Below are 14,832 nucleotides of genomic sequence, written 5' to 3'. Positions count from 1 at the left end.
GAAATTGTTAGTTAGTGGATGCAAGTGTTGGTTAAAATGAAACGTGTCCTGAGTGGTGCTAAAGAAAAATGTAGACCCCAGCATATTGCAGTAAAATCAATGACACCATTTGTAAAAATAAATGTTATATAACTTACACTACAATTTTAAAACAATTTATGCCTTAAGTCTCCGTTTAAACAGATGGGTCCCAGAGACCCCACCTTGTAGTACACAATACAGAAAGTCACTTCGTGAGTTAAGGGTTAAGAACAAAAATGACAGTTCATATTTCCAATGATGAAGGGGCAGGGCAGTTTGCTGAAAAACTTGTGAATGCACTCAACTGAGTGTGCAACTGGTCAAACTGAACTTACAAATGATTTACATAACGCAGACAACAGTCCAAATGAATTCATAGATAAAGTTCATCAAAACAATGTTCAAAATTACACAAATTCAAAATGGAGATGCTGAGTTGCAGATAGGCAGAACAAAAAGATTGTCACAAAATAAGCTTTAAGCCAACAAGGCCTTTGTCAAAAAAAGACCACACATACACACACACACACACACACACACACACACACACACACACACACACACATCTAAAAACAAAGATGATGTAACTTACCAAACGAAAGTGCTGGCATGTCAATACACACATACAAACACAAACATACACACAAAATACAAGCTTTCGCAACCAATGGTTGCTTCGTCAGGAAAGGGGGAAGGAGAGGGAAAGACGAAAGGATGAGGGTTTTAAATGAGAGGGTAAGGAGTCATTCCAATCCCGGGAGTGGAAAGACTTACCTTAGGGGGAAAAAAGGACAGGTATACACTCGCACGCACGCACGCACGCGCGCACACACACACACACACACACACACACACACACACACACACATCCATCCACACACACACTGACACAAGCAGACATTTGTAAAGGCAAAGAGTTTGGACAGAGATGTCAGTCGAGGCGGAAGTACAGAGGCAAACATGTTGTTGAACGACAGGTGAGGTATGAGCGGCGACAACTTGAAATTAGCGGAGGTTGAGGCCTGGTGGGTAATGAGAAGAGAGGATATACTGAAGGGCAAGTTCTCATCTCCGGAGTTCTGACAGGTTGGTGTTAGTGGGAAGTATCCAGATAACCCGGACAGTGTAACACTGTAACAAGTTGTGCTGGCTGTGCACCAAGGCATGTTTAGCCACAGGGTGAGCCTCATTATCAACAAACACTGTCTGTCTGTGTCCATTCATGCGAATGGACAGTTTGTTGTTGGTCATTCCCACATAGAAAGCTTGGTAAATCACGTGGGTGCTTTCACACGTGGCGCTGCCTTTGATCGTGTACACCTTCCGGGTTACAGTACTGGAGTAGGTGGTGGTGGGAGGGTGCATGGGACAGGTTTTACACGGGGGGCAGTTACAAGGGTAGGAGCCAGAGGGTAGGGAAGGTGGTTTGGGGATTTCATAGGGATGAACCAAGAGGTTACGAAGGTTAGGTGGACAGTGGAAAGACACTCTTGGTGGAGTGGGGAGGATTTCATGAAGGATGGATCTCATTTTAGGGCAGGATTTGAGGAAGTCGTATCCCTGCTGGAGAGCCACATTCAGAGTCTGATCCAGTCCCGGAAAGTATCCTGTCACAAGTGGGGCACTTTTGTGGTTCTTCTGTAGGAGGTTCTGGGTTTGAGGGGATGAGGAAATGGCTCTGGTAATTTGCTTCTGTACCAGGTCAGGAGGGTAGTTGCAGGATGTGAAAGCTGTTTTCAGGTTGTTGGTGTAATGGTTCAGGCATTCCGGACTGGAGCAGATTCGTTTGGCACAAAGACCTAGGCTGTAGGGAAGGGACCGTTTGATGTGGAATGGGTGCAGTTGTCATAATGGAGGTACTGTTACCAACAAGCTTTCGCAACCAAAGGTTGCTTCATCAGGAAAGATGGAAGGGGAGGGAAAGACGAAAGGATGTGGGTTTTAAGGGAGAGAGTAAGGAGTCATTCCAATCCCGGGCAAAGAGTTTGGGCAGAGATGTCAGTCGAGGCGGAAGTGCAGAGGCACTTGTATTTCTGAACATGAAATATTATTATTGTTGCCAGTGAATGCCTCTTGATGAAGTACATGCTAGAGATCTTGGAATGGAGGACACCACAGAAAGGGTGCAAAATCCAGACTGAGGCCAGCTGAAACTTTGGAGCAACAAAAAAGTCTACCAGAATGTGGAGACAATCTCAGAGACTATGAGGAAAAGGTGGGTGATATTTCTTGGGCACCTGTACTATCCAAACAAATATTAGATTACTTCTGTAAAAAGAAGACCACCACAACATGAACTAAGGAAGCTTGGAAGGATCTTGGGAGGTCCAACATCATGGGAAGCCTTCATGTTAGAACAGTATATGTATTAAGACAGAATAAAAAGTTTGAAACGGTTTAAAAAGACCAAACACAACACAGAGTGACCATATGAAGGAGTATCACAAACAATAGAAACTCCAGACAAATAGGACAAATTGATCCTAAGTGGTCAATTCACCAATTTTTTAAAGAAGACCAAGCAAAATGGTTCTTTTTTAGCTAGTAACCACAATAGAAAATATAGAGTATTAAGTGTAAATGTAACTGAAAGAGTAGATGAAATGTATGAATAAAGACAGCTTTTCTTTGCAAGGAGTATAATATATAAAGGTAAAAAAATATGGCTGAATACAGTATTTACTCTATTATAGGACAAGGTTTTTCCAAAATTCATCATTCAAACACTACAAGATGGTCTTATATACACATGTTAAACTATTGCAACTCAGATCACTGTTTTTACATTGTTTAATAGATTGATATAGAGGTCATATTTACTGATGAATAATGGGCTACTGAGGTCATGTGCAGATTTACTTTGAAGAATTCAGAAAGGTAGGTAGGGCAAATGATACTCACAATTGGACAGGTTCGAAATTTCCTGATATACTGAAATGCTCGATACAGTATCAACCTTTTTTTTGAACAATCACATGACATTTGTCTCGGGTGGTGTTGTTCCAAGGGATACATGAGAAACTATGAGCTAGCCACTTCAACAGTCTATTGCTCTGCTTAAAATTTGACATTTTTTACATCATAGGATGACATAGAGTTTAATGCTATTATCTTAAAACTCTTGCTGTATCTGAACAGTTTTGCAACCAACGTTTTCACAGACGTATGGATATCACACACAAACATTTGTGGTGCTTGGAAAGGCGAAAGTGATGCCCCTGATTAAAAATTACTTGATTCTGAATGGAAGTCAGTATTTTATTTGATTACAAAATGCTGTAATGATTTACCAAGTGGGTTGCAATTGAGCAATTCAGTTGCTGTTCACATATTAGAATATTGGGTAAAAACATTATCACCTTTGAATTGGCTTTAGAACAAGATGGTGAGATTCATATGAACAAGAAGGTTTATCCAGAATTAACTGTCTAAAAACAAAATAAATCACATTAAACTGACTAGAATTGTTATCACAAGAATAAATTACAGTCGCAAGACCCGTCATGGAGATAGTAACGACAAGATCAGTAGATCACAGGATTAGTGAAAGCTTTATAATTTTATTGAATTATCATTGCAATTATGTATTTGCTGGAGATGTTACATATGACCTGCAGCCTAGAAGATATTGCAGTCCAGGTCTCATAATTGCTCATCACAGAATTATGGAAGGATTGGGGGAAAAGTGATACTGGCTTGGCTGAGAACTAGCATGGGTGCAGGGTGGGGAGTAGAGAACGGGCAGCAAAGTATGGTGTGCTGCCAACCATGGGATCCTACACTGCTGCAGTCTGCCTGAAACCACCTGAATTGACATAAAATTGGACAAATATACAACGACACTATCATTTCTACAGGAGACAATAGAAGTCTAGATAGGGGATGCTCACTGTGAGGTACACAGGGCTGAAAGAGAGTGAGTCATCTGCTGGTTCTGTGCAGCCAATGAGAGAAAGGTGGGCAGACAATACCTTTGGAAGTAAGAAACATTGTAACGTTCCCATGTCAGTTGTTGTTGTTGTTGTTGTTGTTGTTGTTGCTGTCGTCTTCAGTCCTGAGACTGGTTTGATGCAGCCCTCCATGCTACTCTATCCTGTGCAAACTACTTCATCTCCCAGTACCTACTGCAACCTACATCCTTCTGAATCTGCTTAGTGTATTCATCTCTTGATCTCTCTCTACGATTTTTACCCTCCACGCTGCCCTCCAATGCTAAATTTGTGATCCCTTGATGCCTCAGAACATGTCCTACCAACCGATCCCTTCTTCTAGTCAAGTTGTGCCACAAACTCCTCTTCTCCTCAACTGTAGTCAATACCTCCTCATTAGTTATGTGATCTACCCATCTAATCTTCAGCATTCTTCTGTAGCACCACATTCTCTTCTTGTCAAAACTATTTATCGTCCATGTTTCACTTCCATACATGGCTACACTCCATACAAATACTTTCAGAAACAACTTCCTGACACTTAAATCAATACTCGATATTAACAAATTTCTCTTCTTCAGAAACGCTTTCCTTGCCATTGCCTGTCTACATTTTATATGCTCTCTACTTCGACCATTATCAGTTATTTTGCTCCCCCCCCCCCCCCCCCTCCTGCCGCATGTCAGTATAGAAGCAAAATTCAATACGTATTTTGCAAAAAACAGCTACATTCTCAGGATCCACCATAATCACAATCTCAGATATTGCAACCTATTCTGAAGAAACAGCAAAATATTTGAAACAACAAAGACATAAATTTCACAGCTATGTTATTTGGATTGTGATGATTGCAAATAGTTATATCCTGATGACAGGCTTAGTAAGCAGAAAAAGTAATGAAGATAAAAATTAATGTAAACTGTTTCTTTTTATTTTACTTCTTTATGTGTTTGCAAAATGTAGACAATCAATATATGGCTTAGGTTCAAAACTGGTCTAATGCTAACGATTTAAGCACGTGGCGGCATAACACACACATAAAAGACAGTTGTAACTGGCAAGTATTCAGAGCCAGTGGCTACTTCTTCAGGCAGAAGGGTTGAGAGGAGGAGGAGGAGGAGGAGGAGGAGGAGGAGGAGGAGGAGGAGGAGGAGGAGATTAGTGTTTAACGTCCCGTCGACAACAACGGAGCGCAAACTCGGGTGAGGGAAGGATGGGGAAGGAAATCGGCCGTGCCCTTTCAAAGGAACCATCCCGACATTTGCCTGAAGCGACTGAGGGAAATCACAGAAAACCTAAATCAGGATGGCCGGAGACGGGATTGAACCGTCATCCTCCCGAATGCGAGTCCAGTGTGCTAACCACTGCGCAGAAGGGTTGAAGGCGAAGGAGGAGGAGTGAAGGAAAAGGACTGTAGAGGTCTAAGAAAATGGGTAGATTTTGGGAAAGTCATCCAGCACCACAGGTCAGGGGAGACTTACCGCATGGGATGAGAAGGAAAGACTGATTGTTGGCGACTGCATCAGATGAGATTTCAGAACCTGAGAACTTAAAGGTAAATGACAGGGTAATATGCAGACAAAGATTACTGCTTAAACATTGTGCATGAGTTGATAAGAGTGCAAAGCTAAGTGCATTGTACGCAACAGAGGTGGGAGGGGGTCAATGAAAAATAGACGGGTAAGACAATGAAAGATGTAGAAAACTAAAACGAAATGAAGCAAAGACTAGTTACTGTGAAGAAATGCTGAGATGAAAGAAATTAACGTAAATTAAGGCTAGGTGGGTGCCAAGAACCAAGAACATGTTGCAGTGCTAGTTCCCATCTACAGAGTTCTGAGCTACTGGTGTCTGGGGTAAGAATCCAGATGGCAAATGTGGTGAAACAAGTGCCAAGGTCATGATTGTAGAGCATGCTCTGGAACAGGATATTGCGAGTTGCCAGCATGCACCCTCTGCCTACACCCACACATCCTATTGGAGAATTTGGTGGTCATCATGTTGATGTAGAAGGCCGAACAGTGTTTACAGAACAGTTACTATGAGGTGTGTTGTTCCATAGGTGGCTCTCCCTTTGATGGTGTATGTTTTGCCAGTTACAGTGCTGCTACAGGTGGTGGTAGGAGGGTGCATAGGGCACGTCTTACAGTGGGGACGGTCATACGGATAGGAGCCATGGGGTAGGAAGATGGGTGCAGGAGTATAGGACCTGATAAGAATATTGTGGAGTTTGGAGGGTAACGAAAACTATTCAAGGTGTGGTGGGCAAAATTTCAGACAGAATAGATCTTATTTCAGGGCATGGTTTAGGAAGTCATGGCCCTGTCGAAGTAGCTGATGAACACATTCCAGACCAGGATAATACTGAGTCACCAGTGGCGTGTTCCGAAGCCATTTTTTGGAGGGATCAGCAGAACCAGGATGGGTGTGATGGCCCGAGAAATCTGTTTTTTTTTCAACTAGGCTGGTGAAGTAATTATTTTCAGTGAAGGCTGAGGTGAGAATGGTGGCGTATTGCTGTAAAGAGTCTGCATCTGAACAAATATGCTTGCCTTGGATGTCAAAGCTGTGTGGGAGAGAACGTTTGACATGGAATGGATGACAACTGTCAAAATGTAAGTACTGTTGTTTGTTGGTAGGTTTAATGTGGATGGAAGTGTGTAGCTGGCCTTCGGTGAGAACAAGATCAACATCATAGAAAAATGGCATGGGATTCGGAATATGACCATGTGAAATTTAATTGGGAAAAGGTCTTCAGAGATTACAGAAATTTTATTAGGTCAGCCTCACAATGAGTCCGTATAGTAAAAATGTCATCATTGTATCTAAACGAAACCAGGGGCTGAAGACCTTTGGATCCCAGGAAAGTGCCCTCCAAGCGACCCATGAAATGGCTGGCATAGGAAGGAGCCATCCTGGTTCCCATGGCCGTACCCCTGGTCTGTTTGTATATCTGCCCCTCAAAAGTGAAGTAGTAGTTGTAAGTATACAACTCATCAAATTATCTTGTCAATAACTGATTGTTTTCAGTGTTACAACATTTTAGGCAGATACTTAATGTCAAGAAAACGATCTGTAATTCTGATTAGTCAAAATATGTTACTTTTTTTTTTTTTTTTTGTCCCCAAGGAGACTCTTTAAAAATACGGTTTACAGAATATACAACAGTACACACACACACACACACACACACACACACACACACAATGATCAATAACAAAGTGACTGACAGCTACGTGTTAACAAGACTTTAGTCATAGCAACAAGCAATCAGAGAATGAGCTTGATCATTTTTTTCTGTTCTGTTCACCACTGCCATATTGTTCTGCCACCTCAGGTGCTAGTTACCTTAGTTGCAGATGACAATTGCGGTTGAAAGCTCAACACTTGTGATTCATTTTCACAGAGAATTTTGTTTTTCTTTAAGGCACCTTTATTTGATGCAACATAATGCTGGATGCAAATAGAAAAGTGCTAAGGCTACACAAGGTTAACTCAGAACCATAACAGGTACCTATGTATGCATTCTGTATGGAATGGTATGGTTGTTGCTGAAACTACTGTAGTCAGCTGTGATTCACTTTGTATGACTGATCGGGAAACATTTTGTTTAAAAAGTGGATTATACTACCTTCAGTTTCTCTCCACCAACTGCTGATGTAAGAAGACCACCTCGTTTTATATTAAGACTTGTATATGTTGGACTAGTTTTAATGTCTCCAATGACAACCTGCACATCATCATCACTATCTTCATCTTCATCATCATCATCATCTACACCACCAATAATGCCATTTTCAGTTTCTTTACCATCTACAGCTATTGAAAATGAATATGGTATTACAAAAAGCAGAAAACAAAAAAGAAAGAACTCAAACTGACTTAAATAGAAATAAATTGGGTTTTCTACAAATGCCTAATATTAATAGAAATATAATAGATTTGCTTTTGTTGCAATGATACAAACTTAAAATACATAAAATAAAAAGATAAGAACGTGGTTGGTATTCATGCAACGTAAAAAAATTCACATATTTTTCTGTCGGTTATTTCACAAAAGCTTTAAAAGAATTAACAAAGAAACAAGCAGGAGATGCCCAAAAATGTGGATTGGACGAATTAAAGAAGCTGTAAACATGTTTTTCTTACATATAGAGAAAAAGGATCTACAGCCAGAAAATAACAACAGGGGAAATAATAATAATAATAATAATAATAATAATAATAATAATAATAATAATAATAATAATAATAATAATAATAACAATAATAATAATAGCACCAACAATAATAAATAATATAATGAAATAAAATGCAACCAGTTGCATAAAACAAATTTAATTTCTTTACTGGTTTTGAGCACTTGGTGCCCTTCTTCAGAGGCATTATTTGCGAGTGTCAACAATAAGATGCACCTCTTATGCAATTGGGTGCTTATTATTTCATTATATCAGTGTGTATACGTGGACAAGGAAAAAAATTCCTGGGTTTTTCTGGGATTTCCCGATTAAAAACACATTTTTTTTCCCCAGGTGAAAATACATTTTTTCCATGTGAAACCGGAACTGTAAATCCTGTGAACGGTTAAGGTTTTATAAATCAGCATAGAACATCCCTGCACCCCCCCCCCCCCCCCAAAAAAAAAAGTGTCTTTGATGTGCAGCAACATGTACGCTCCATCTTCTCACACTACAATACACTGCATATTTTCATATTACAAAAACATAAATTCAAATTTCACCAAACACAGCACGTTATTTTTTGAACCGTTGAAATTGAGATTGTGATGTGCTTTTGTAAGTCAATCATAGCTCATGTCATATGAACTGACCTGCTGATGACAGCAGATATTCAGAACATAGGACACATGATGTAGTCAGTCAATAGCAACATCACTGTTAAGTAGCCCGAACACATGAATAGAAAGAGTTAATGGTTTAAATTAGTGCACATAATGCAGTTGCAAGAAAAGCTAAGCTTCTGGTCTTTTCTTGTGGGTATTACTGTTTAAAATACACCACACAATGTGCCAGAAAACATTTTTATTTCTGGGCTCGAAATTCTTCTAAAAGGCTGATCCTCAGAGTGTTAACGTTTTAACTGAGAGTCAAATGCTTTGTGATTTAAGAAATTCATCGCACTTTCTCACACACAACAAAATTCATCTTGGATAAAAGGAAATTTACTTTGAAAGTAACACTTTTAAAACATGTTAAAATAGGTTCTTTTTAACACTTGACAGTGTGTGCCAGAAAACAGGCATTATTGCGCATGCACAGTTATGGTGTTGGTTGGCTGGTTTAAAAGAGGGGGGAAGGGACCAAACTACAAGGTCATTGGTCTCTTGTTCCTAATAAAACAATGCCCCAAGTGTAAGAATAAAACAGATGAGACATATAACACAAAACAGAAAGAAAGGAAAAACTACAAGAATGAAGGAAAGGCAACAAACACTAAAAGGAACAAAAGAGGACAAGAAAACAACAAGGAGGTGCTAGAAACAGAAGAGAGTAAAACAAGAAAGCAGATTACAGTGGCTGGCTGACCACTAGAATAAAAAGGAAAAGCCAGCAACTCTGCAACACATTAAAACCTCCACCCTAAAAGAACTAGAGTGGAGGACACACAGGAACAAAGGACATGTGCTAAAACTTAGATCAAATGATAAAAGCCACCCTCACGAATAAAACATAAAACTAAATCAGCCAATGAGGCATTGTCAGATAAAATGAGCAGCAACAAGTCCGGTAACCCAAGACTTCGTCGCTGGGCAGTCAAAGTGGGACAGTGCATCAGAATATGGGCCACTGTCAACCAGGTGCCGCGCCAACACTAAGGCGCGTCTTAAGGGCGCAATAGGTAACTGTGGGTCACCCAAGCATGGCCAATGAAAAGCCAGCAGAGGACAACTGATTCCCTGTGAGAGGCCCACATGGAAGACTTCCACACACTTGTAGTCTCCTTAATGACATGCAGCTTGTTATGCGTACTGTTATGCCATTCCAGCTAAGTCAGAATGCAGGTCAGGTTCAGAGATCCCCATCTCCAGAAGCGGTTTCCACATATCCTGTCGGTAAGTTCTTTGCTTGGGATGCCAACGTGTCCTGGGGTCCACATAAACACCACTGAATGACAGGACCGGTTCAGGGCGTAGATGGATTCCTGAATGGACGCCACCAAAGGAGGGCAAGGGTAGCACTGGTCGATAGCTTGTAGGCTGCTCAAGGAGTCAGTACAGAGAAGAAATGGTTCCTCCGGGCATGAACAGATATACTGAAGTGCACAAGATATGGCCACCAGCTCTGCAGTGAATACACTGCAGCCATCGGGCAAGGAATGCTGTTCAATATGGCCTCTGTGGACAAAGGCGAAGCCAACTGTTGTGACAGTGCCACCACATTTAACAGTGCCGCCACGACAGTACGTGCAAACGGTGATAGAGGCGCTCCGCAACTCGGCTGAGCGCGGGAGCACCACCTAGCTACGAACGGCGCCGGCCGCATGTCACGGCACGGCAGTCGAATACGAGATACTGAGTTGATATCATGTAACCAGCTATTGTTCCTAAGTGAGAGTGTTTGAATATCCACGCAATATTGGTGATTAAAGGTTATAACACTTTTTGGCGACGAGGTCGGATATTTTCACTGAGTTGTGGATTTGTGTGTTCTTGAAGGCGCAGACATGGAACAGCTTATGGAAGCGCTCATTGAACAACAAACGCAGCTGACGGCTCAACAAACACAGCTGACGGCTGCAATTCAGGCGTTGACGTCGCTTACTCATCGTCTGTCTTCCTCTTCTCCGGCTCCATTCCCTCCTTACGACGAGGCCGCTGAAGACTGGGAGGATTATGAGAAGCATTTGCGGTAACACTTCTTGGCTTTTGGCGTTGTCGACGCTCCTATGTGTAAGTCGTTATTTCTATCTTGGATTTTCCCACGGATCTATCAGCTGCTATCTCAGTTAGCTCCTCTGCGGGAACCTGCCCCTCTGTCCTTCCAAGAAATGTGCGACTTATTGTCTAACTATTACCGAAAAGACACCCATGTCGTTGCCGCTTGCGTGGCGTTCTACCGGTGTCGTAAACAGCTCCATCAATCTTACCAGGCTCGGGCGGCGGAACTACACGGTCTGAGAAGAAATGTCAGTTTCTCACGGACACTCATCATGAGTCTTATGCTGATTCAATGGTTAGCGATGCTATTCTACGGCTTGCCCTGATAAAGAAGTTCGGCAACGTGCCCTACAACTGCCAAACCCGTCGTTGTCGGAAGTTCTAAGCATCGCTCAATCCTTTGAAGTGTCTCACGCTGCTGGCATGCAAATAGACGAGTGGTGTGATGTAGGCGCTGTACAGTCAATTTTCGGCACTGACAATTTGCTTGTTTCACAGGAGAACGAAGATGTGGCAGCGGTTCACTCGCATAAACAGCGTTGCGTTGGGCCGCAACGCTCGCAGTGAAAACAGCAACCACAGAAGCAGGTTCGTTCTGCACATCCTTCTTGTCCACATTGTTTCGTATAGCATGACAGGGCCGCGTGTCCAAAATGTTGGGCCACGTGTAATTCATGTAGGAAAAAAGGCCACATTGCTTCTGTGTGTCAGTCCCCTAAAGTTCTCGTCGACGAGGATGAGGCATCGGACATGGATGTTCATTGTGTGCTTTCTCAAACAAGTAAGTTATTTGTTCCTGTTCGTGTTCTGGATAAAGACATCTGCATTGAAGTGGACACTGGCTCTGCAGTAACTCTCATTAATTCTCGCACGTATTTGGAGTTGGGCTCCCCTCCTTTGTCCCCAGTTACGCGAAATCTGAGAACTTATAATAAACAGAAAATTCCTATCATTGGCCAGTTTGATGCTTCCACTGCCTACAAGTCTGTTGTTAGGCCCCTCACGTTTTATGTGGTGGATCATGGGGGCACTGAAAACCTGTTCGGTTATGATGCTTTCCAGTTGTTCGGGTTCTCCATTGATGATGATGTGCACCTCATATCAGAGGATATTCCGTATCAACAGCTGGATGGATTGTGTTCTGAATTTTCGTCCGTGTTCTCTGCTGGTATGGGTCGTGCCAAGGATTTTGAAGGCCACATTACTCTTAAACCTACAGCTCGCCCTAAGATTTTCTGGGCACGCCCTATTCCGGTGGCGTTGCGTGCACCTGTCAAGGCTGAGATAGACAGGTTAACAGCTTCAGGGATTCTCCTTCCTGTTACCTCCAGTGAATGGGCATCGCCAATCATGGTGATTTCTAAACCAAACGGGAGTCTGCGATTGTGTGGTGATTTTAAAGCCACTGCCAACACTCAGAGCCTCATTGACACTTATCCTCTTCCTCGTCCTGAGGAGTTATTTACTAAGCTCGCTGGGGGCCAGTTCTTTTCCAAACTTGACTTATCGGAGGCGTACCATCAGTTGCCATTGGATGCTTCTTCCAAGAAATTTCTCGTCATCAACACTCCTTGTGGGTTGTATCAGTACCAGCGGTTACCGTTTGGCATCGCTAGTGCGCCGGCCATTTTTCAGTGGTTTTTGGAACAGCTCACAGCTTCCGTTCCCAGCTGCATAAACTATCTGGATGACATTGTTGTCACGGGGGCCTCCACTGAGGAGCACTTTCGCAATTTGTGTTCACTGTTTCAGGTTTTGCATTCGGCTGGGTTGAGGTGCAATCTGGAGAAGTCACAGTTCTTCGAACCCTCCATTGTTTATTTTGGTTTCCACTTGTCCCGTGAGTGTGTATGTCCTCTACGTCAGCACATTGCGGCCATTAACGCTCTACCCCGGCCGTCTACGGTCAAAGAACTTCAGGCGTTTCTAGCAAGATTGCTTATTATCACAAATTCATTCCATCCGCAGCGGAGGTAGCTCATCCTCTACATCAGCTGTTACGCAAAAACATCCCTTTCTGTTGGTCCGGCGAGTGTGAGCAGGCTTTTGTCCGCCTGAAGGCTCATTTGCAGTCGGCGCCTTGTCTTGCCACATTCCGTCCGTGTCAGCACTTGGTTCTGGCGACTGACGCGTACAGTATGGCCTAGGGGCTGTTCTCGCCCATCGGTATGAGGATGGGTCAGAACGACCCATCGCCTATGCTTCCAAGACCCTCAACGATGCGCAACGGCGTTACTCTCAAATCGAAAGGGAAGGCACTCGCTATCATTTATGCTCTAAAAAAGTTCAGCGTTTTTTTGTATGGTTCTAAGTTTCACCCCATCACCGACCACAAAACGCTGGTCTCACTGTTCAGCCCATCGGCGTCGCTTCTGGATAAGGCAGCTCACCACCTGCAACGTTGGGCCTTATACTTGTCTCGTTTTCACTAAGAGATTCACTATCGCCCCACGGCCCAGCACGCCAACGTTGACGCATTGTCGCGATTGCCGATGGGCATCGACCCGGTTTTCGATCGTGATGAACTACTCTGTTTCCACATTGATGAGGAAGAACGTCGTGCGGTCAAGGGTTTTCCACTTACAGGTTCGCAGGTCACGTCAGCTACTGCGCGGGACCCGGTCCTGCGTAAGGTGATCGGTTTTGTTCAACGAGGTTGGCCGTACAGGACCAAGGGCCGGGCATCAGATCCCATTCGCAACTACCATGCCTTCGCCTTTGTCTGTCTGTTCGTGATGCTGGTGTTGTTCTGGCCACGGATGGCACATCTCCAAGGGTCGTGGTGCCAGCCTCTCTTCGCAAAGATGTTCTCAAACTGTTGCATGAAGGCAATTGGGGTATTTCTCGGACAAAGTCCTTGGCCCGCAGGCACGTTTATTGGCCCGATATTGATTCGGACATAGCCCACATGGTTGCTGTGTGTGGTCAGTGTGCTCAACAACTGGCTGCACCTCGTACAATGCCCTCTCCGTGGCCTGATCCGGCACAGCCATGGGAACGGGTGCACGCTGACTTTGCCGGCCCCTTCCTCGGTTCTTATTGGCTACTGCTGATTGATGCCTTCATGAAGTTTCCGTTTGTTGTTCGATGTCCGTTGCCCACCACTGCGGCGACAACGCTGGCTTTGTCCAAAATCTTTGCGCTAGAAGGTCTTCCATCCACGATCGTCACGGACAATGGCCCTCAGTTCTCTTCGCAGGCCTTCCGTGATTTTTGTACTGGACAAGGGATTCATCATGTTACAGCACCGCCCTTCCAGCCGCAATCGAATGGGGAGGTCGAGCGCCTTATCCGCATTTTCAAAAGCCAGATGAAAAAATTCCTTAGTGATTTTTCCACAGATGACGCTCTGCTGCAATTTCTGAGTTCTTATCGCTTCACGCCTCTTGGTGATCGCAGCTCTGCTGAACTCTTGCATGGCCGCCAACCGCGCACACTACTGCACTTACTTCACCCTGTCAGGCCTTGTGCTGTGTCCCCTAGTGCGGGAAAATACTCGGTGGGCGCCGACATGTGGGCACGAGGGTATGGATCTCACCCTAAATGAATTCCAGGGGTGGTCAATGCTCTTCGCGTCCGCTGGCTTTGTGAAATACGTACGGACGATGGCACGGTTGTTTGCCATTACGACCAGATGCGCCCACGAGTGGTGGCCATGCCGGTGCCACCACCCCTTCCTTCGCCTCCACCAGCCCGAGAAGCCAGTCCTGTCGCTGATGCCGATCTACCATACGTGTTGATGCAGCCGACATCACTACCGCTTCCGAGTACGCCAGAACCGGCACCAGTCGCGACACCGCGTTCTCTGGCACCATCTCGCAGGAGCACAGCCCCAGGTCCACTACACCTGAGAGTGCTCCCTGCCGCAGTTGGATAAGCAGCTGCAGCAGCAAGTCGTATACTCCTAGCTCACTCATTTGTTACATAGTTTAATTCTTAATTTCTTTGCGTGTTTTTGGTACTTGCATTGTTTAATTCATAAAT

At 43.8% G+C, this 14,832-nt stretch overlaps 1 protein-coding gene across 8 annotated transcripts in view; it reads right to left on the bottom strand.

The window, feature by feature from the left end:
• The window catches only part of LOC126334978 (pre-mRNA 3'-end-processing factor FIP1), a 92,884-nt gene that overhangs the window by 49,324 nt on the left and 28,728 nt on the right, over positions 1-14,832 (bottom strand). For 4 of the 8 annotated variants that reach the window (XM_049997775.1, XM_049997774.1, XM_049997772.1 and 1 more), the window contains exon 3: positions 7,582-7,724. In XM_049997775.1, coding sequence (XP_049853732.1) covers positions 7,582-7,724 — 143 coding nt within the window. Of the gene's footprint in view, positions 1-7,581; positions 7,770-14,832 lie in introns of all 8 variants that reach the window. The other 4 variants (XM_049997769.1, XM_049997768.1, XM_049997773.1 and 1 more) reach the window with 1 other exon arrangement.

Source organism: Schistocerca gregaria, chromosome 2 (assembly GCF_023897955.1).
Source record: "Schistocerca gregaria isolate iqSchGreg1 chromosome 2, iqSchGreg1.2, whole genome shotgun sequence".
NCBI lineage: Eukaryota > Metazoa > Arthropoda > Insecta > Orthoptera > Acrididae > Schistocerca > Schistocerca gregaria.
This window is presented reverse-complemented; position numbering and strand designations above follow the sequence as displayed.